This window comes from Calidris pugnax, unplaced genomic scaffold (assembly GCF_001431845.1).
Source record: "Calidris pugnax isolate Ruff unplaced genomic scaffold, ASM143184v1 scaffold24, whole genome shotgun sequence".
Lineage (NCBI taxonomy): Eukaryota > Metazoa > Chordata > Aves > Charadriiformes > Scolopacidae > Calidris > Calidris pugnax.
In genome coordinates this window covers 32,802,184-32,824,769 of record NW_015090922.1, presented here as the reverse complement: position 1 = coordinate 32,824,769, position 22,586 = coordinate 32,802,184, and the positions used below count along the sequence as shown (strand labels likewise).

General features: G+C 41.0%; 1 protein-coding gene across 9 annotated transcripts in view; it reads left to right on the top strand.

Annotated features, from left to right (window-relative positions):
• The first annotated feature begins 1,824 nt into the window (after positions 1-1,824).
• The window catches only part of MAP3K4 (mitogen-activated protein kinase kinase kinase 4), a 70,368-nt gene continuing 49,606 nt past the window's right edge, over positions 1,825-22,586 (top strand). For 4 of the 9 annotated variants that reach the window (XM_014951004.1, XM_014951001.1, XM_014951002.1 and 1 more), the window contains exons 1-2: positions 1,828-2,728; positions 17,968-18,158. In XM_014951004.1, coding sequence (XP_014806490.1) covers positions 2,667-2,728; positions 17,968-18,158 — 253 coding nt within the window. In that variant the 5' untranslated portion in view covers positions 1,828-2,666. Of the gene's footprint in view, positions 2,729-3,043; positions 3,082-17,967; positions 18,159-22,586 lie in introns of those variants that run through there. The other 5 variants (XR_001413028.1, XR_001413027.1, XM_014951006.1 and 2 more) reach the window with 4 other exon arrangements.

The following is a 22,586-nucleotide window of genomic DNA, read 5'->3' as shown; positions in this document are numbered from 1 at the left end:
TTTGAAAGAAAAACACATTTCTTAAGACATAAATCATTAAAAGATTTTTTTGCATATCAATTTATGTAACACCTCTGCAACTTCTTTAAATCTTGTCTTTGCTAAATGTTATCTCTTTATAGGCTCTGACAGTCTTAAGACATCTGCTTTTTCCTGTACTATCAGCCCCACAGGTTGCTGCATCTCTTTTCCTTTCCTTCCAAGTTCTCTGTAGGCCATTCATAAACCCCTCCTCTTACAATTTTCTTCTTGAGACCAGGAGCTATGTTGCTCACTATGACCTAGTGCAGACAAAGAACTGCCATGGCATCAAACTTAGAGCCTTGCTTTGCTTGGCCAGTTATCTGTACTTTTAGCACGTTCTCTATGGTATACCACAAGAATGTGATGCAACCCAATCTACTGGGTTGCCCTAAAGGGAAAGGGGAAGAGGCATGAAGGGAAGTTTGTCCTGGACCTCCTTGTTTGCGAGGCTGCAACGAACCCCAATTTGCTTCAGTAAATCATCTTAATGTTTACAGAAAGTAGTGGCAGTGGGCAGTCCCAATTTCCACCTTTGCCAAGGGCCCCCAGGATGTCTGCGCATCCACACCATCGTGCCATCACATCTGTGGCAGAAGGCAGCATCAGATACTTTCTTTCCTAGCTAATAAAAACTCTGGGCTTCTAACATACCACTACACTGATTGTTTTGATTGAAGAAGCAAAGAAGCTTAAAAATTTTGCTGTGATTACTAAACATAAAGACTTCTCCACCCTGCAAATATCTGAAGAGATGCTGTCAGATAACGATCCATAACATAGTCTGAAAAAAATGCTAAAAGCCATTGCTATGCAATTATTTCATCAATGACATTGAGCCTTTGTTATCTGCAATCATACGTCAAGAAATGCATACTGTGAAATAGGCAGCTTTGCTTTAGCTTTAGAGAATTTGTGGTTTTATGGAGACGACAATTAATTTATTAGGTTAGCACTTCAGAATTTCTAATGTTGACTTTCTTCATCTATAGCTTCTATGTTTAGTTCACAATAACAAATGAGTAGGGATGTATTGTTTGTATCTGCCCTTAGAACTGCTTTTTGGTTTTGGGCTCAAGTATTTGACCAAAAATTATTAATGTGCTAAGTGTTGCTTTTTTTCCATTATGTGAGGTGATCTTAAGTAATAATTCTGCACGTACATACTGAATGTCTTGATGTTTAAATGTCACGACCATCTGGGTTATGATGATACAGGTATTTTTCTTCAGCTAAAAAAACAGGGAACTGGCTTCCTGGATAATGTTATCCTGGACCCACATTTTAATGCACTTATTTATTACGATGACAAATGTATAGTAGAAACATCTTCTGCACTTCAGCTTTTAAAAATTTTCTCTTATTTCAAATGGACTGTTAAAATCAATTTGTAGAAACTTCTTTTCTTAAACTTGGACAGGTACATGGACAACTTTATATCATGAACAGTGACTTTAAAATTGAACTTTAGTATTAGGCTAGAAACCCGTGTAAATTTCCTGTACAGTGCATAAAGCAGGATCTCGCATTGATTCCAGCCCAAGCTCCAATGTCACTCTTCAGAACAAACACTCGGTGTCTGTGTGTGCTCCTGATGCCGGGGTTTGCTCCTCTGCTTCCAGCCCGATGGATGAGGCTCTCTCTCACCAACCGTAACCATTCAATAACTCACGGCACTTTTCTGCCTTTGAAGGGCGTAAACCCTGGCGCTCCAGCCAAGCTTACAGTTCAGGAAATTACATTTTTCCTCTCTGCATTTCCAAATGGATAACGTGGCTCCAGCTCCCTGTCCAAGGCCGATAACCAGCGCCGCTGGAGGCTTTACCAAGCCTGGGTTTATGAAACGAGACAAGTCGCTCCCCGCGCCGCAGAACAAAGAATGCCTGCTCGCTTATCTCTTTATTTAATTATTGCCTGCAGCGCTACGAGCACCCCTGCTCATTCTTACACCTCCCCCCTCCCCGAGGGGACCTCCAAAGGGGCTCTTCATGCTTTCGGTCTCCCCGGAGAAGGCCGTGGTAGCCTCAGCAGGCGCCGGCCCCCAGGGTGACCTGCCGAGGCCACCACCTTCCTTCCCCTCAGTGACCACGTTCTACCCCTGGCTGCCCAAGTCGTGCCAACTCGGCAGCTTCTGAGACCCCCCTGGAGCGGCCGGTAACGGCGCCCAGTCCTGTGGCGGCTGGGGAGGGAGCCCGGCGCCGGTCCGGCAGCTCCCGCCGCGCCTCCACCGCCGCCCGGCGCCGGGACACACGCCGCCCCTCCCGGCTGCAGGACGGAGGGGAAACCGCCTCCCCCGCTGAGGGAACAGCCGCAGCCCCGCAGCCCCGTCCCCGCCGCCGGCCTGAGGGGCGGGGGGAGCCCACGCCCCGCTGCCGCTCCCCGCCCGGCCGCGCCGGAGCGAGCGCCTGTGGCTCGGCCGGTCCCTCCTCGCCCGCCGTAGCGATGCTCCCGGCTTCGCTGCCCTGCGAGGCTGTTTCCAAGATGGCGGCCGCGCGGGCGGCTCTGCGCGGCCGGGTCCCTGCAGCTGGGTAGAGACACCCCCTTCCTCCTGCTCCCCTCCTCCTCCTCGCTGCACCCCCGGCGCCGCAGCGGGCCAAGCCGGGCCGCGCACTGGGATCCGCCGCTATGGCGGCCTCGGTGCATGCATGAGAGACGTCGCCGTGCTGGTCTCTGCCGCCGCCATGGAGGAGCCGCCGCCGCCGGGGAGGTCAGTAGCCGGGCGCTGCCAAATAGGGAGCTCCGTGCAGACCGAGAGCGCCGCGGGCCGCCGGCTGGCGGGGCGGGCCGGGCCGGGCCGGGGGGTGTGAGTGCCCGCCGCCCCTTTGGCAGGGCTCTGGCGCTGCCCGCTCGCAGGGCACGGCCTCGGGAGCGCTGCCTCGCTGGGGGTGCGACTTTAACCTTCCCACACCCCCCACACCTCCAACCCCCCCTTTCCGTCCCTCTCCCCCCCGCCCCGCTCCCTTTGGGCTGCAAAAGCTCCGTCTGCTGCTTCGGCGCTGCTGGAAAGCGCCCACCGAGCGGGAAGGTGCCGCGATAAGGAATCTCTAGTGGCTGCGGTGGGTAAGGCAGTGTTTTGTGGGCACTTTGCAATTAAAAACAAATCGTTTCCTTCCCCCCTTCCTCCCCCGCCTCCCCCTTAGTTGAGCAGCAGGAGCAGGCGGGTGCTGCTGGGGCGCTGCCACGGCCACCTCCCGGGGACAGCTTTTACCGGGGATGGAGGGGAGGGGAGGGGGGGCGGCTGCTGCTGGAGCCCTCCGGCAGGCGGGCAGCGTCACCCCCGCTCCGGGGCTCCTGTGATCCGCAGCGATAAAGCCCCCGCCGCCCGCTGCAAGGGTCCCTGCTCTTCCCCGGGCCCTTGGGTGCTCTCCGGAGCAGCGATAGAGCAGCCGGGTCTGGGGAGTATCGCTCCTGGCCATGTTGCAATCGGTATTTGTCAGAAGATGCAGAGGTTTTTGTTTTTTTTAAAAACATAAATAAATAAATAAGTTGCACGAAGTGGGCTCGCCTTGTGGTGCCTGGAGCTTTTTGCAACTGCTGTTGCCTCCTGAATGTGCTGACCTGCAGATTGGCTTTTTGCAAGTCTCCATCTGTGCCCTGCTGAGAGATGGGGATGCAAATTACTTCATGGTTTAGTGTTTCCAACTGGCTGTGTACGTGTTGCATAAGTCCAAGTTATTAATTCCCTGGCAATTATTTCTCGTTTTAAAATAACATCCTGTTGATGCGCTTCACTTCTCACTAGGAGGCATTCAGGAAACGTTTTTTAAAACACTTGTGTGATCAATTAGTACCGAAAGGCAATAGTCAGGCATGTTGTATTCCAGGTGTGCAGTGCAAAAAAGCTTCGTGCTGTCACGTTCCTCAGCTCGTTCTTGCATATTGCAAGGTACTCTTTGTACCGATACACTAAAAGGGAAGTGGTGATGCACTCTGCTTTGGATGGAGGCTGTGGAGTTGAACAATGTCTGGTTTGAGTTTTCATTAATGTACTTTAATGGTTTGTTTTTCTTATGTCGTGAGAATGTCAAAACCAGAAGGTATATAACAGTTAATTAGATTTAACAGAAATATTACGAAATACAAATGCCACCAGGGCAGCTGAACTCGTAAGCTTCCAAGCTCCTTTTTACAGTATCTTCAAAGAGTAATAGTGCAGGTCGAGCAGAAAATGATTTAAAATTAAGTTTGTACAACGGCATGACCCTAGACCTGGGCTGTCTTCATGTAGAAGAGTGATCTGCAGCGCCTGAATGGAAAACACCCAGGCATTTCCTGTCTCGGGCCATTTCTGACCTCTGCTGGATTCTGCTTATTAAAAGACAGTTTATATGAGTCGGATGTGGGTGTGGATAGTGCGGTGGCAACTTTACCCAGTAAATGAAAATTGAATTAGTTATTTCAGAGTGAGCTGGTGGGTGGTAAGGAGATGTCTCAAAACAATTAATTGTGTGGGGTAATGCATGTACTGCACCGTGATTCACTTCAGTGTACTTCGTGTATCAACTTCGCATCTGCTCTAGAACAGAACTGCTTGTCTGGCTTTACGTAGTACTTGCTTTTTCTTAAAAGTAATGCAAAAGTAAGGCGTCTGAAGCTTTTTCAACATGATTAAAGTTGATTTAAATTTTGGAGTTATTAGGGGTTCAGTCTTGAGCTGTGAGGTCAGAATCTTGTTAAAATCAGTGGGACTGTGTGCAGGCATGAGAATTTTAAATCCATTTGGTGGCATATAGCTTTTAATCCTGTTTATAGAGTGTGAGTGTGCTCTTGTGATAAAGAGTTCTTCTGGCTAGCCCTGAAGTGCATTGGTATAATGCATTCTTTTTACAAAAGAGACCTGTAGGTGTGCATTTGTTTAAAAAAAGAGGCTTATTGATTTATTTTGAGACTGCCTTGTGTGTTGGAAATCTCTTTCTTTGTGCAAGAATTCTGTGTCTTGTCAGAATCTAAATGCAACAGTACATTTTGTAAATCTAAAGCAAGCATACGATATGTTCATGTCTTTTTTTTAATTATACAGTCCTCCATCCAAAGCATTTGATCGAGAATCTGTCTCCAAAAGCAAACTGGTTTTCCCAGGTCTTCCTTTCTTTCTTGAAACATATACTTTGGGGTGGGGAAAGAGGGGAGGAAACTCTAAACTTAAAAATACTTTGGGGAACTATGAGCAGATGTTGATTTTGAGATAGGATTGCACTTGGACGTTGGACAGCCTGCTGTGGTTATGGATAAATGAAAAGATACTACTAAAATGTTTTGGGAAGAATTCACATTCAAGTATCAATCCTTGCAACAAAGCAAACAGAAAGTTTTCAAGTTAAAATGTTTCCACTTCGATAATTTAGAACGCTAATTTAAAAAGGTACATTTGGTTCTTCTTGATTATGGCCTATAGGCTTTAAATTTTCCGAGACCAATTTTAGGCTTTCCCAAGAGTTTTCTGGCACAAAATCCACTATAGAGAAAAATGAGGCCTTAAGCATTTCCTTTGTTGGGATGCCAATTCTGGTGGCACTGCAAAAGCATGAAGAGCCGTAGGGCTACTCTGACTTGTGCCTTGATTGCTCGTAGCCCTCTTTCTCCTGGCGTGCATCCAGTGCAAGGGGTGAAGGAAGGAGCAAGGCTGTTGAAGAAAGCAGGACAGAATTGTGAATAAGGTGGAGGCTTCCTCTGTGCTGAGGAATTTTGCAGTGGTTGGTCTATCAGATTTGTTGGCTCTGTGATGACAATGGATTGGGCTGTCAGTCTGCAGCATCTGTTGTTTGGGGGAAGCCTGAGGTCGTGTCATGAATTGTTCTCAACCTATTTTTCTGTTTGCCAAACTAGCTGTATGACTGATAGTGAAAGAGTTTAAAATGATTTTATTAACTTAGGATTTTTTTTTTTTTTCTCATGCATTTAAATGAGGTAAGATGTAATCTCTATTCTTCATGTATTGCATTTTCTTGTTTACATGTGCAAGGTTGGGATGAATGACTGATTGCTCCACCTACGCGCAAACACACACGAAGTGCTAGTTGAGATGTCTTTGGCATTTGTAGCAGCAAGGATTAGTCTGCCTTGTGTGGCTGCTTGAGTTGTTTTTATGTCTGTTAATTAGTGCTGTCTGTGTCAAGGTTGGTTTTACTATTATGTAAGCTAGTGATATTGGCCCTTGTGGAATGCAAGCTGTGCTGTGATGAAAACCAGATCTACTGAATTTAAAGGAAAGGATAAGGGATATGCAGTAATTTTTATTTTAGGGAGCGAATTGAGGATTTTAAAGGCTTAGAAAGATTTGGCTTCCATAACAACCACATTTCTTAAATTGCATACAAACCATTCTTTTAAACTGCGTCTAAAATAGATTTAGAAGACAATTTTTTATACTACCCACTGCTAGTCAAGTAGAATGTTGACCTCTGTCAGCGCAGGAAGATACGGGTATCTCAGCTCATATTTCTTCAGCTGTGTGGTTGGATTTGCTGCTGTATATGCCATTTATGTTTGCAGGGCTATTATGTTCCTTAAGTGCTTTTCTGCTCTCAAGTGTTATGTTTAGGCTGTAATTTATTAATTTCTGAATTTTTAAAAATATCTTAGAAGCTCATTTGTTTAAAGAGCTGATGATTGTCCCGTGCTCATCATTGGCCAACTGCAAACATAAAGCCAAACTGGAATGTTTACTCTTAACACCTGAGTTTGAGCATTACTGAGTTGCTGGATGTTCACTCTGTCCAGTCCAAGAACCCTGCATGTGAAATCCCATCAGCTCGCCCTGAACCTTGATCAGGTTTATTCTGGATCCAGACAAAACGGGATGTAACTTTATTGCCCTGATGAATGTCTCCTGTTATTACGGGGTAGGAGGAGGACGTTTATTCTTTTCTTTCTGTGTCCTGCTAATATTTAATGGTATACACGGTTGTGTGTTGCTTTCTAATGTGGTATACATACATGATTTATCCTGCCATTGGCTTACATGTGCTGCTGGTTTACTTGCTGATGGCTTCCCTGGGAGCACCATTTGTGAAGGTTTTTAACATTTTAGCTATGAAGCATCTGTCCACTAAGTGGTAACAAGGCCACAGTTACATATGGCTCTGCTACTTCTGGGCTGCACTGTAGAACTCTTCTTGGACATGTCCACTTTGGGATGCTCCACATAGCACAGAGTACTTCAGGTCCATTGCATTGCCTGGGTTTTCCAAAGATCACGGACTTGTAGTCCAGCATCCAGTGCTTGGGACTGGCCTTCCCTAAAAACATGTTTAAATTTTAATGCTTCACCTTCAGGCTTCTTGTAGACTTTGGCTTCATCTAAAAGATGAACTGAAATTTTGGGATCAAAACCAGTTGGAAGCGTTTTCTTATCTAGGAATGGAAGTTTCTGCCAGAAGAGTAAAGTTTGTGCACAGGAGTGGGGGGGAAAGAATGGCTGTTACAGATCTTCTTGTCTTTTATCCTAGGTCTGTGTCTGACCCAATGTATCACCTTTATATATGATATATTTATAGTCGAGCCTAGCAGACTGATGCTTGGAGTAGAATATACATGCATATTCTGTAAGTGCTGTTATGTAATAATCCAAACTTGCATGAAAATTTATAATAATCCAGGATGGGAAAATTAGTTAACTTTTCTCTGTTTCCAAATTTACTAGTAAAAAAGAACAGGAAGTTCTGATTATTATTTTTTCTGAGATGAGAATGTGAACAACTGCCAATCTATTTTATTTATTTTTTATACTTATTTCTAGTTAGTGTAGCTCACAGAAGAAAAAATACTTCATTAGATCATTTAAAGAGGTCTCACTAACTCTTATGTCTGCTTGCAATAAAAAGATATGAATAGTAATATGCTTTATTTATTTTTAACTCGTTTGACAATTTCTGTCTTTTTGAAGTTTATCACATTTTTATAGCGAGTCAAAAGGTGCTTCAACACTTGTCCACTGTTTCAATAGCCTTTGCTACATTTTTCTGTGACTTTATTTCTTTCTATCATAAATAGAATAATTAAGCACTTAAAAGCTTCTGCCCAAGAATATTGGAGACTTTTTTTAAAAAAGTATTAGTAATTTGCAAGATTTGGCAGTGGTAGTTTCTAGATCTTGAGAAGCAGAAGATTTTGTTTGAATTTCTCTCTTGAAATGAGCGTTGCTAGTCAGTGCAGTAATGTTCTAAGGACCTTTGTAATGGGGAGAACTTATCCCATGGTCTGACTACAGTCAGACATGCACTTGAGGTCTACTGTAGAAATGAAGTGTTCACACTTGCTGGGTCCTTCTGTTCTAATTAAACAGCTTAATTGAGAGTTAGCAAGGAGGAAAAGATGTCATTGGGAAGCAATTAAAAGATTTAACTGTTTAGCTCTAAGCTTTACATTAGTCTTTTCCCTAATAATGACTTTTTTTCCTTGTAGGTTTCTGCAGCAACAGTGGTGGTTCTATCACAGTGAAGTCTTGCTAGAAACCACTGTTGATCTGGCAGCAGAAATACTTTGTAATTCTCTCAGGCCTGAGCTGTTCTGGGATTTATTGTACTGTTTGCGGGGCTGGTGTAGTGTAAACCCATAGTTTGCAAGCAGGTGGTGAGATGTAGGTCAGGGCTTCCTGGCAGCATCGGGTGTTTGCATTTGTGCAGCCATGCTACTGCTAGTCCCCAAAGATAAACAAGGCACAAATAGTGAGCAAAGCATAGCTATTACAAGGCTGTTACCTTCTGACTATTTACTAATGAAGTTTTAGTGTTTCTGTAATTATTTCTATGTTGATGAGCCCTTGTTTGTAGGTTAGTTTATAAATAAGATACTGGAATTATGTAATTCAATGAGTTCTTGGTAGTGATTCAGATATTACCTTAAGCGTCTTCCTGCCTAAGTATTTTGTTTTTGCATTGTTGCAAAGTAAAAAAAAAATGCATTAGTTTTGCAGACTAGAAATTACTATTCCCATCTCCTAACATCACTCTCCCCCTCAACTAGGAGTATCTGCCATGTGAAACTTGCTGATGTAACATTTAGTGCATTTGGTGGCCTAATCAAAATTCAACTGGTGAAGTTGGAAAAATCCTGCTAACAAAGACATTCCAGCTGAGATGTATTGTTTCTGCAGCACCAGTGAAGATGCAGGGTTGGTACTTTCAGTTGTACCTGTGCATCTTTGGGGCTGGTGACTTCTGGTAAATGTCAGTGGAAAGCACAAAGTCATTTTATAAATTGCTTCAGCTACAGGCAGAAGGGAGTGCGACTGAGGGCACAATTTCACGTTACACTCAATGTCTTGGAACAGCAGGTTGCTTTCCTCCCCCTGGTCTCTCCCCAGGAGGAAAAGCCAACCTCCTTCATTGCATCCTTTCTGGATCTGGCAGTCACACGTCTGCAATTTTCTACTTCAGCTTATTGATCTGATGAGTAACTGACACACCAAAACAATTAATGTGTTTTTTTGGCCCATCGAATTGGTGACTGATTTCACGATTGTTGGCTTCGGTGCAGAGGGTGCAGGGGTGCGCAACCTGGGAGACAAAAGGTGCACTGGAACAGGTTCCCCTTTCTGTATCAGCTTACTGCGACCATAGTCTTGGGACTTTCTGAGGCTCTTTACATCATCCCTGTAGAAAATTGTGTGAATAAGCTTCATTATGTTCCATACTTGATTTTAAAAGTTTAATATTACTTCCTGGTTTTTGTGCTCTTACAAGCTTCTCTGCTGTAAGCTTTACTAAGGAAAACTTAGATTCTATAAAATCTACATCTGTGGACTTACGTGCTGAAGGATGCAAGTGCTTGTTTTTTCAGTTAGCATCAGCAGTAAATGGTAAAATTACTACCTTTGGTATAAGTGAATTCTTCCCCCCTGCCCAAGTGCCACCTTTCCCCAGCACAGTGGTTGTTCATTCCTAGACTTTAGAGACAACTGATGACATAACCTGCCTTCCCCTGAATCCCGTGAGAGGAAAAATATAGCTATGTACAGCTGAATTTGAGTATTTTTTAAAACTGAACTTGTTATGCTGCTACTATTTCTTCTTTAAAATGTTGTTTTGAAATACTTAGTGAATACAGAAAACCCCTAGATTTCTGCCTTAGGATGTAGTTTTAAGACAGCAACATGACAAAATGTTTTTTCCTGTCCTCAAATTATTTCCAGACATTATCTTTAGCTTCTTTGTCTCCTTCAAACTTTCTTCTAATTTTACGATAAGTTTCAAGTTGTGTTTTTTTCCCCCTGTTCATTTTACCCTTGACATTGCTGTGCCTTACATAATACCTGCTTTTATGGTTAGAGAAGTCGATGAAAGGTTGACTGTGACCCTCATAAATATTTATGTCTTGGTTTTCAGAAGAGATGGGAAATGGATGCATTTAGCTAGATAGGATTAGCCACCTCCTGTAGAAAGAAGAATAGCGCAGATGTAGGGGTGATCATAGGGATGCACAAATTGAGTTAGAGAAGTGTGCTTGAAAAACAGGTCCTGAGAAATGAAAGGAGTTAGCAATCTTGCTAACTGAAGGAAGGTTACAAGGGCAGCAAGTGCTTTAGAGAACAGTGTTTTTCTTTTGTGCTTCCTCCCTGCCTGTTTTTGTATAGCCTTCATGCCAGAAGAGATGATATTCTGAAGTTCCCCTTTTTCACTATGAGATTGCTGTTAGGTGTTTCTCTGCCAGGCTTTCTTGTCAAGTTAAGTTGTGCAGATGCCTCAGTTCTAGAGTAAAGATCTTTGTGAGCTGGACACTTGGAACATCAGAACTCTTGTTACTGCTCTTCTCTCCATCTTGAAGTTGCTTTCAGTGCTTTTTGTTCTACTGGTGGGATGTGGCATAGGTCTGTGCGCTCTTGTTCTCTCTAAAATTTGGGAAAGCAGAAGGTAACAGATAGTCCTTGCAATTTCTTACCCAAAAGCGTGGTTATTCTTTTGCCAAGCAGTGATATTTTTCCAGAAGTAATAAAGTTTGGGTTTTTTTTGTTTTTCTTTCTCAGGAGGAGGCTGATCCAGGCCTTCATAGAGACATGGTGCTTTTTACAAGTCTAATTGTATTCACTGTTCCTAATTTGAAGACTTTTCCGTTCTTACAATTTTTTTTACACTAAAAGAACTTTTTCTAGTTCTTCTAGAAAACAGACTCTATGTGCAATTTATCTTTGTGGTGGTGATTCTCATTTAAAAAAACAAACCCAAAACTTGGTGCTTTTCCATGGCTTACCCAAATTATCTTGAGGGTAACAAATTAAAAAGCCAGATGTGTCCTTAGTTTCAGGTTGAATTTAATTAGACCGTTAAAAACATTAGCAAATGTATTACCAAGCTTGTAATAGTAAGTCTTATTAATATGTTGGCAGCAATCAGAAGTTATTGGTGACTGAGGTTTGATGTTGAGTGCTCAGAAATGTTGAGCTCCGGCATACGAGATTCAACTGTGAATACAAGGTGAAGTATTTTCATTACTTTATGTCAGTACTAGGTTTTAATGTGAACAATTATTTTTTTTTACTGTCTCTGGAGGTATAGTTACAATAGGAATATGTGACATGTGCACCATTTAAATGTCCGTACTAGTCACAGAATTCTCGTGTCTTGCTAACCAGGCTATTCTCCCCCTCTCCTTAAGCATTGTGCCAGATTTACACAGGATGTATTTAGCAAACAAGCCCCAGTTTTATTTGTACAAACTGTGACCAAATTCCTGGTGCTCTGTAATGAAAAATAAAATAAAGACAAAAAAACCCCAAGATTTGTTTTTTACTGAAGGTTTCCTTGGAATTGCACTTGTAGTTCTTCCTTCAAGGTTTTTTGTGTTCCTGTTTCTTTTGCTGCCCTTAGAGCAGTTTCTAAGAACTGCTCTGAATGCAGTAGCTACAAACACTTAATTTTAGTATTCACAAATGTAGCTGATGTATATAAGAAGACTGTATGTAAAATTGGATTTATAGACCTTTCTACTTTCAGTTCAGGAACTTTTCAGAACCAAGTCCATTTACTTAAGCTTCTCTCAGAACAGGGAATTTTTAAAAGGTGATTAAAAAATAGAGATGTTTTCATAATGTTGGAATGTAGCACTAGGAGTTTACACCAGATAGCGGTCCTGTACTTCAGCAGAACTTCAATTCCCTCAAATCTCAGCTTGCTTTCCTGGTCAGGTTGTCTAATCCTCAGTCTTAGTTTCCCAAAGTGCTACAGGTTGATAAATGGGGTTCCTTCCTTGTGCTGTTGGTCTGTGAGTGCTGTCACCTTCTCCTGTGCCGTGCATGTACGACAAAACCCAGTGCTGCCCCACGGAAGTCAGAGCTGCTGACTCCAGAGCTGCGTTGTGCCTGGTGGTGAGCAGCTCCAACTGGACACCGGTTTGTTTTCACAGTTGCAGAGATGGTTCCCTGAAAATCACGTTTGCTTTTTGCGCTGCCAGCACCTGTGGGATGATGACATTTTGCAATTATGTTCCTATCAAGAGAATGTTTATCTTTGAAATAGAATAGAATGTTTAGGAAAACCTACTTTAGCTTTGATTGGCAATGTGTGGTGCCTATGTTTTCTGCTACTTTAGATAATTGACAGTGTCAGTTACTAAGAACAGGCTTATGAAGCTTTGTCTTCCTACAAACTTGAATTATCAAGCTGAATGCCTGTTAAGGGGCATGTTTGAAAAATAGCCGCTTTGCCTTTAAAACAAAGGGAGTGAGTGTCAAGAACCAAGTGCCTGGTAATTCAGCTGTGGACCTTGTACAGCTCTTGTGGCTCTCTGGCTGCTGTGGGAAGCGTTGAGAAAGAGCCTGCCTGATGCGTGAGTGGTGTCCTGGCTTTGAGACTGGAGGGAGCCTCTGACGGCAGCAGCTTCGGACCTGCGCTGGTGGGTGGTTATCCCAGCTCCTGCCTCCTCATTGCCTAACTCCCATTCACTGCTGGGGGCTCCTGCTCCACTCAGTTGACCTCTCCTGCTCGGATTCCCAGCAAGCTTCTCAGCTGCGTGCGGGGTGATAACCGGTGGCCGAACCCCAGTTAATTATGTAAGTGCCTAATGCATTTGAACTGTTGATTATGAGGATCAAGGGTAGCTGATACAAAGGGAAGATTAAAAAAGCGTTTCCCCATACAGCTGTCATGGTTTTTAGTATTGCCTCTTATTATGGGCTGTTACAAACTTTGAAAATTTGAATAATGCTTCCGTAAAGTGCAGAAAGATTATACTGGTTAAAAATCATACTCTTCAGTGTGACTTTAGCCTACTGAATTTTAATGTCCCCATGTGATCTTCAGTTATCTTTTCATGTGTTAATTTATTTTTAATGATAAATGACTTTATTTTTCCAAAGGCTTATGGCCTTTATCAACAGCAACAGCTACCAGACTTTTTGCTCCCTGTCCTGCTGCTTCAGATTTCATACCTCCCTTTTCCCCCTCTCCTAGTTTTGTTTTTCAGGCTTTTGAAAATCTAGATGATGTATCTCAGTTTTCATGACTGAGCTGAAATTGTAGATATGTTGCCAACACTTCTACTCAGTTTAAAAAAAAATAAAATAGAAAAAATCTCGTTGTCACCTGCATATGAAAAATGGAGAAAGTCTGTATTCTGTCTCTTCAGATTCTGGTTCAAGTGCACCCTAGTGTAATATAGAGTAATTATTTGTTGGAAACATTCTTGGTTATTCATTTTTTGTTGGATTTCAGAGCTGTGAAGATGTTTTGTTTGTTTGTTTTTTACCATACTGCCTTTGTAATTTTCCAAATATTCCTGACTTATGCATCTTGGCTACGGTCTCTTCTGTATTCCTAGAGTAAAACTGATGAGAAGCATTTCCTTCATTTAAATTGAGGTTGGGTCCAGCCTGTAAATAGACTGATGTGGAAACTATGCACTTCCAGTTTTCCATGTAAGCATTGGGTTTAAACTGTCCTTGGCAAATAGTAACTTTAGTTGTCACATTTCTAGCTTTCGCTTTTTGGGTGTACGCCTAATTAAGATTAGGATGGTTATCACTGGCTGTGGGGGAGAAAACCTGCCGTTCTTGGTAGCAAATGAGAAATTAGCTTTGATTAATGTTTCCCAACTCCGGTTGCAATGATAGCTAGGAACCAACAATTCTGTGTAATAACCAGTACTATAATCTGATTTAGGGTTGCCAGCAGAGCCTTTTATAGGTTTGCAGATTTAATTAGTCTTTGGTTATGTTGTGGCTGAGATACACTCTTTGCACACAAACCCTAAACTGAGCGTGCTGAATTTTTAAACTTGAGTTGCAACCTCTGCCTTCCTCCCTCTAAGCAGACCAGCCAGCTCTGTTTAGATCATCTCATCAGCTACTAATAAGAGTGTTTGTGTAGAGCATGATTGCTGTTTGGTGATGGGACTTCTACTGTTGGATGTTTTGTGATAAACCTGCTATGTTCTTTAACGAATTAAAGAACAGTTTACTAAATGACCCAGAAAAAAAATCTGAATGTTAAGTCAGTCATATTGAATCCCACTCTATAGGTATGTATGTTATGCAGGTGTGACATTGGAGGTGTGTTTTGAATACGTTTGGACTTCATGCTCTCATCAGGTGTAGCAAGAAACAAACAAGGTAGTGACTGTTGAGGGAAGAACCAGTTTATGGTCTTAAGATCAATTCAGTCAGCTTGGTGTAGAGGATTGATCATTATACTCTTAGAAGAGAATACTCAAAATCAAAAGGAAAACACTGTGTTCACTGGTCTTTTGTAAGGAGATAACTTTTCCTAGTTTAAAGCTGCCTTGAAACCGAGACTTAATGTGAGTGCTGAGGATCTGCTCTGCCAGGCCCTGCAAGAGCATCAGCACCCCACCCTGCGCCTTGCCAGGCCAGTGAGATCACTGAAAAAATAAATAGCTCCACAAGCACTGGAACTAATGACTTCTTGTTTCATGTGGTTTAGTCTCCTGTGGTTGATTTGTCTTTGGCAAAATCAGAAGGGCGTGCTCTGCCCAAAGTTTTTTCTGCAGTAGGGTTGTTTGAAGTAGTTCTCAGGAATAAAATGTATCTGCTGTCCAAAAAGATGCATGCTTGTGTTCTTCCTCCGCAGTTCAGCGTTTACAAGATCCTTTTCTGTTACTTATCCACCTGTTTTCACACAGTCTGTAGGAAAAAAATTAAGACTTTTTTGTTATATTTGGCGCATAGTGGTTAATTGAATCAGATTCTTAGAAGACGCACAAACAGCATGATTTCCCAAGGCAAGCAAGCTAGGCTAAAAGTATTGGTAATTCTGTGTGGTTGTCATTGTGGCCAAATTCTCTGTAGGGCTCTCCTTAGACTACAGGTGGTGCTACGGTACCACCTGAGTTGTTTTTCTTAGGTAACTTCTAAAGTTTATCTGTGATGGTGAACTTGCCTGCTGCCTTCTCAAAGCTGTAATGTGAGAAGAGTAATTTCACACACTAAATGTTTCCATGACTTTGCAGAGAACGAAACTGTTCTGCATGTTAAGGTGTTTATTTCTGTTTATAGCTAAAGGCAAAGAAAAAGCACGGTATCTGATTTTTAATTTTTTTATGTGTGTGTGTTAGCCTTACTGCTCTTCTACTGCCTGGGAGTATTTTGGCATATTTCTTTTTGCAAACACTCAGACTCGCTCCACCAGAGCATGAGTAACATTCCTCGTCTGCCTCAAAAATAGTAGCAAGTAAAATGTCATTTGTGATTCAATTGAAATTGAAATGGAAGTTATCAGGTACCGATGCTAATCTTTCACTGTCTGATGTAGGTTGAATGTTTCTTTGCTTCTATGTCTTTTACTGGAGTCAAGAAGGTGTTACTTGCAGGCCTGCTTCAGAAATAAAATACGTGAGAAGGTGGAGGCAAACTGCGTTTTTGTTCCCCTCTTCCAAGCTAGAGTGATGCATGTTCTTTTCCCAAATGTATGTTAAAGCCACACACGTATGGCACGAGTGGGGGTGATGAGAGGACTCTGCTGGGGCAATGGGCCCTATGTTCTTGGCGATGGCAGAGGTCTTGGTGTCACTTTGAGCTCCAGCCTATCCATAGGCTTCAATCAGTTAGGGACTTGTTTTGGCCTTGGAGTTCTCTCCTCCCCCTTCCTTTTTTCTGCCTTTTCTATATTTACCCTGGGTAAATAAACATCAGATGGGTATAGAGGGATAGTGAGTGAAGTTAAAACCCTGTCTGGCTGCCACTACTTTCCCCTGAAGCCTGAATTGAGCAGAGGATTTAATTATTTTGTGGAGCTTCTTTAACATTGTGAAGAATTCAAATGATATGTTATTGGTGGGGCAGTGATACAGTTCACAGATTGTCTTAAAATATTTCATTTCCATGTATGGATTTGGAATTTCCTAATATGTCAGTGAGCAGCATAAAACGTGCTGAAGTTTGGTTGTTCACAGTCTGAGAGTAATTTTGTTGTTGTGTGTCACTTAATCATGCAGAGGAGATCCAGGTATTAGTGGTATCATGCCCAACTGCCACTCTACTGAAGTAATCTTATTTGGTGGGACAGAGCAAGTGCCCAGGATGAAAGAAAGGGTACCTGACATGATTACTCATTTACTTACTGTATTTGTTATTTTATTTTTAAACCAAGTCCTTAATATAAGAGTGCATGCATGCCCCCCGTTGTGGTTGTTCTATATCTGACGTCTTCTTATGAGAGGAAGCTGGCACTGGAAGTTGTCTTTGAGCTTGCCCAGAGTTTACATGAAAAAAAAACTGTAGCTTTTCCTCTCTTTTTTTGCCATGTGAGTTTACAAATAGATCAGCTCCTGGAGTTGCTTATTGGGCAATTGCATGAGTGGCAGAACTGACTCAAAGGAAAGGCTATATAGGAGATTATGGCTGTGAACAAGTGGGAGGACTGAAATCACAGCAGCCTGGACTTTGTCTTGTTCTTCAATGGAATTGTGCCCTTGCTAAGGTTAACTGGGTGATAGCATGCAGCTATTGTTTTGGGTTTATTTGAAAAGGCCTATACTTCACTGAAGGAAAAAACTGTTGCTGTCTAGTTTTATCTTTGAACAATTTAAATCAAAATAGTTTAATGTTTTTGAAAATTAGGAAGACAAGTCAGCATTTTTTAAATAATGAAATGTTTTGTAATACGGTATGCAATGCTCGTCTGCAGTGCTTGATGATACTGCTAGATGTAATAGCAATGAAGGGTGGTACTTGGGGTTGGAAACCTGTCGTGCTGGACTCTGCTGACACAGGTACTAATCCTGCAGAGAAACATGCTTTCTGTTGAATTCGGTGATAGAATATCTAGCGGGTAAGCTGACCATCTGGATTTGAAGAACATACATACATTATCTTAATTTTGTGTTTGCATGAGCTCTTTGAGAATTACCAGTGTTTTTTCCAAAGCATCAAAGTAATCAGGGCTAATTAAAAGTTACTATGGAAACTCTGTTATTTTTTTGCTATCAAAAAAAAAAAGTTCTGAGGTTATATATACTTAATATTAAAATCAGTGGAAAATATGTGAAATACATTCAGGTCTTCTATGCTAGATAAAAGTTTTGTGAAGGGTGGAGAGCCTTTTTTGTGAACTTAGAAGTTGCTGTCATGGTATGCACAAGTTAGGGGGTGAAGGATGAAAGGGAAGACCTCTGTTGTTGTCCCTGCTGCTGATTAGATTGACTGTCTTGCATTATGTTTGTATTTTTGAGCCTTTGTTTCAACTACCTCTTAGTTCAGGCTTGTCACAAGTTTTCTCGCAAACGAATATATTATGTATACTGTATGTCTACGCGGTGTTCTCCTGGTGACACTCTGGCTGTATATCCTCTTTGTTGTATGTTGCTTTTACTTTGATTGATTCAAAAGTTGCCCCTATGGGAGTGAAAAAGCTTGGGATAAATCATAGAATCAATAAATATATGGCTTGAAATTATAGAAGGCTGGCTGGGGTTGGGATTTGTTGATGAATCCATCAACAGATACTGCGAGTAAAAATTCTTTATCTTGAACATCATGGTTTAATTTGTTCTCTACAGGAAAGAGTGCAAATCAGAAGATGCTACTTGCAAGATCTCTGAATCTGACCCTGAGGAATTATCAGATGAAGCAAGTACTGACACTTTCTATGGAACTTCTCCTCCTAGTACACCCCGCCAGATGAAGCGTATGTCAACAAAGCATCAGAAAAATAACATTGGGAGACCTGCTAGCCGCTCCACTTTGAAAGGTAGGTGTGGTGTGTTGTTTTTTTCATAAAATGATCATAAAGTCATAATAGTAGCCTTTTATTACCTGACAGAGGATATATGCAGAAGATGGAGCCGGATGCTGAGGGGGCAGTGAAGGGACAGGAGGCGGCTGTTGTAAGTTGCAACGAAGAAAAAAATCTTTTGGGTATTAGAAAAAAAAATTTACCACGAGAGTGGTCAAATAGCGAATGGTTTGCCGGAGAGGTTGTTGGGTTGTTGAATATCCATCTTTGGAGATTTCCAAAACACAAGTGTATAAGATCGTGAGCAAGCTAAACTAGTTTTGAAATAATAAACCCTGCATTGAGCAGGAGGTTGGAAAAAATTACCTTCAGAGATATTTTCCAATTAATTTTTTTCTACGATTCTATGGTCTCTACTAATGGAGTAGTCTCTTCTGTGCTGCAAATTCAAACTATGAAGTGCTTCAGAACATATTTTATAGAAAAACAGAGTTTTCAGTGATTATTCTTTACTCTTTCATGTCACTGAAGCAATTAAATTGTAGTTAGCACTGTTTACTTCAGTTGATGCGTTAGTCATAAAGTCATAACTGGGAAAAACAAAAGATCTTTGATATGTGTTGAAAAGATAATTTTAAAAAACGTGCAGTAGCTACATCTTTTCAAGCTGTCCTTTCAAAATAAAAGGCAAAAATATGCAATTGTAGTGGTTTTGCTGAGCTTGAATTTTCTAAGATTAAATGAGCAGTATTTTCATATAGAATATACTGAGGTTTGGGGTTTTTTTGGGATGTGTGTTTTTTGTTTGTTTCTTTCTGGGTTTTTTCCTGTTTGTTTTGGGTTTTTTTTTGGTTTTGTTTTGTTTTTTTAAAGCTATATCAGGCAAGGTTATTTGCCAGAGTTATTATGGCAGCTTCACTATTGCCAGTTAGTATTTTGGAAGCAATTTTTTAAATTGCTTCACAGAAAATGTTATCACAGAGTGCGTTTACTTGTAAGGATTGCATTTTCAAGGTAAAGCATAGCGGAGAAGAAGGTGTATGGTTTAGCATGAATAAGGGAATACAGTCTATTCTTCAGCTGCATAGAGTTGTGGAGTGCAAGTTCATAATAAAAGATGCAAACATCTTCCAAAGCTTTTGGTTCCCTTCCATTTCATACAGCCTCTGAATACTGTCACTGTGAAGAGAGCATTCACCAAAAGACACCTTCCTTAAACTGAATTGAAAAGAAATCTTGTTATACTTGCCAGTTAGTTATGTAGGCATTGGAATTATTAAAGCTTCTTTTACTGCTTTACTTTAACTTTGCCTGTATGTACGGTCTCAGAAAATGTATTCTGTATTGGAAAAAAAAACAACCCAAACCCAAAAAACAGCACCCTAAGCCCAAGAACTCAACAACTTTGAAGTGGACTAGTTGATTGACCTTCAATGTATATATGCATATGCTGTTATTCAGATTGAATTGGTTGTATTTCAGTAAGATAATTCATTCAGAGGTCGGTTTGATGTAGCTTATAAGTTTAAAAAATAAATTTGAAATAACTTTTCAGACATTTAAAAAGAGCACAAATTTAATGTATCTTTATTTAAACAACTGAAAGAATCCTGGGGACAAGGGGCTTTCTTACTTGCATTCCAGTGTTTGTTTAATTTCTGTCATACCAAGTTTCCTATAACTTGTATATAGTATCAGAAAATAAACTGATGCAACAATCTGTTTAAACTAGTTCCTGAATCGTTTCTAGTTTCTGAATCGTTTCTTGTGTAGACCAAGACCCGTGGGATTCATATTTCTTTGCTAAATGCATTTCAGAGTATTTTTTAGGTATGGGGATTGGAAGGAGGAATGTGGGAGGTCACACCCTTATTAAATTGCTTATTGCTCATTAACAGTTGAAAACAGAGTTTGTAATTGAAACAGAGGAAGGTGTTCTGACCACATACCTCTTCAATTTTGTTTTAGATGTCTCTGCAGCCTTAACACAGTGCCTTTGTGTGCCTACGTTTGATAGTCTTTAAACTATATTACAGCTCTAGTTCTTTTCCAGAGAACTGCTGTCTTACATGAGTAGAGATTGTTTGGAATTTTGTAATGAAGGAAACAGATTTCTGTATGACTGTACCTTCTTTTGTTGCAGATGCTAGAAGATATGTAGTGAATCAAACAAGAGTGAAGGGCCATCTGATAATTAAGTCAGTGAAGTGTATCATGTGATAACAGCATTCAGTCAGGAAAATTTATGTGATGCTAGGCAAATAGCACAAGCAAAAATCTTCTGTCTGTTTCTTGTTTTCCTAGAAGCAAGCAAGAGATTCTGGGATGTGGTTTGCAAATTGTTGAGAATTCAAGGTGCAATTGAAGTCAGGGAGCGTTAAACACGAAGTGCTCAATGTTTTTGAAATGCTGAGCAATAGCTCTTCCCATTGTTGGCAACCAAAAGTATGCTGGCTTGAAGGATTTTTCTGTGTCATGATTTTCCATATATAGAAAGGGAATAATACTGTTCTTCTGCTGAGCAGGCTTGTTTTGCAAATCAGCTTATTAGTATTTCTGCTATTAATGGCTGTTACAGTGAGGAGCACAATAACAAAGACTGTAAGGAAATTACTACATCTGGAGTGGGGAATGAGCCACGTGGAGCAGATAATCCTTAAAGTCACAGTGAAGAGTGAAAAGAAGACAAAGTATTCAGGCATTGTTCTGAAAGTCGCTTCTGTTCTTGAATAATCAGAGAGAGAGAGAAAGAGTGGGAGAGTGGGGAAGTAGGCTCCTGGTGTTAAGGCAGTGCATTAAGAGTATGGAGGGGTTCCCAGAACTAAGATCAAGAACCCCGAGAGCCAGTATCAGATCACTCAAGCTAAATTTCAGAATCTGTACGTGCTGTAGTTTTTTACGAAATTGCATGTGCAATGGAGTCTCTTTAATTCTGTTTGACTTGGGAACCTTAATAATGCTCTATTGCATTTTTAGTTTTTGTTTGGGAGGTTGTATGATTGCTCAGAAAATGTATTCTGTATTGGAAAAAAAAACAACCCAAACCCAAAAAACAGCACCCTAAGCCCAAGAACTCAACAACTTTGAAGTGGACTAGTTGATTGACCTTCAATGTATATATGCATATGCTGTTATTCAGATTGAATTGGTTGTATTTCAGTAAGATAATTCATTCAGAGGTCGGTTTGATGTAGCTTATAAGTTTAAAAAATAAATTTGAAATAACTTTTCAGACATTTAAAAAGAGCACAAATTTAATGTATCTTTATTTAAACAACTGAAAGAATCCTGGGGACAAGGGGCTTTCTTACTTGCATTCCAGTGTTTGTTTAATTTCTGTCATACCAAGTTTCCTATAACTTGTATATAGTATCAGAAAATAAACTGATGCAACAATCTGTTTAAACTAGTTCCTGAATCGTTTCTAGTTTCTGAATCGTTTCTTGTGTAGACCAAGACCCGTGGGATTCATATTTCTTTGCTAAATGCATTTCAGAGTATTTTTTAGGTATGGGGATTGGAAGGAGGAATGTGGGAGGTCACACCCTTATTAAATTGCTTATTGCTCATTAACAGTTGAAAACAGAGTTTGTAATTGAAACAGAGGAAGGTGTTCTGACCACATACCTCTTCAATTTTGTTTTAGATGTCTCTGCAGCCTTAACACAGTGCCTTTGTGTGCCTACGTTTGATAGTCTTTAAACTATATTACAGCTCTAGTTCTTTTCCAGAGAACTGCTGTCTTACATGAGTAGAGATTGTTTGGAATTTTGTAATGAAGGAAACAGATTTCTGTATGACTGTACCTTCTTTTGTTGCAGATGCTAGAAGATATGTAGTGAATCAACCAAGAGTGAAGGGCCATCTGATAATTAAGTCAGTGAAGTGTATCATGTGATAACAGCATTCAGTCAGGAAAATTTATGTGATGCTAGGCAAATAGCACAAGCAAAAATCTTCTGTCTGTTTCTTGTTTTCCTAGAAGCAAGCAAGAGATTCTGGGATGTGGTTTGCAAATTGTTGAGAATTCAAGGTGCAATTGAAGTCAGGGAGCGTTAAACACGAAGTGCTCAATGTTTTTGAAATGCTGAGCAATAGCTCTTCCCATTGTTGGCAACCAAAAGTATGCTGGCTTGAAGGATTTTTCTGTGTCATGATTTTCCATATATAGAAAGGGAATAATACTGTTCTTCTGCTGAGCAGGCTTGTTTTGCAAATCAGCTTATTAGTATTTCTGCTATTAATGGCTGTTACAGTGAGGAGCACAATAACAAAGACTGTAAGGAAATTACTACATCTGGAGTGGGGAATGAGCCACGTGGAGCAGATAATCCTTAAAGTCACAGTGAAGAGTGAAAAGAAGACAAAGTATTCAGGCATTGTTCTGAAAGTCGCTTCTGTTCTTGAATAATCAGAGAGAGAGAGAAAGAGTGGGAGAGTGGG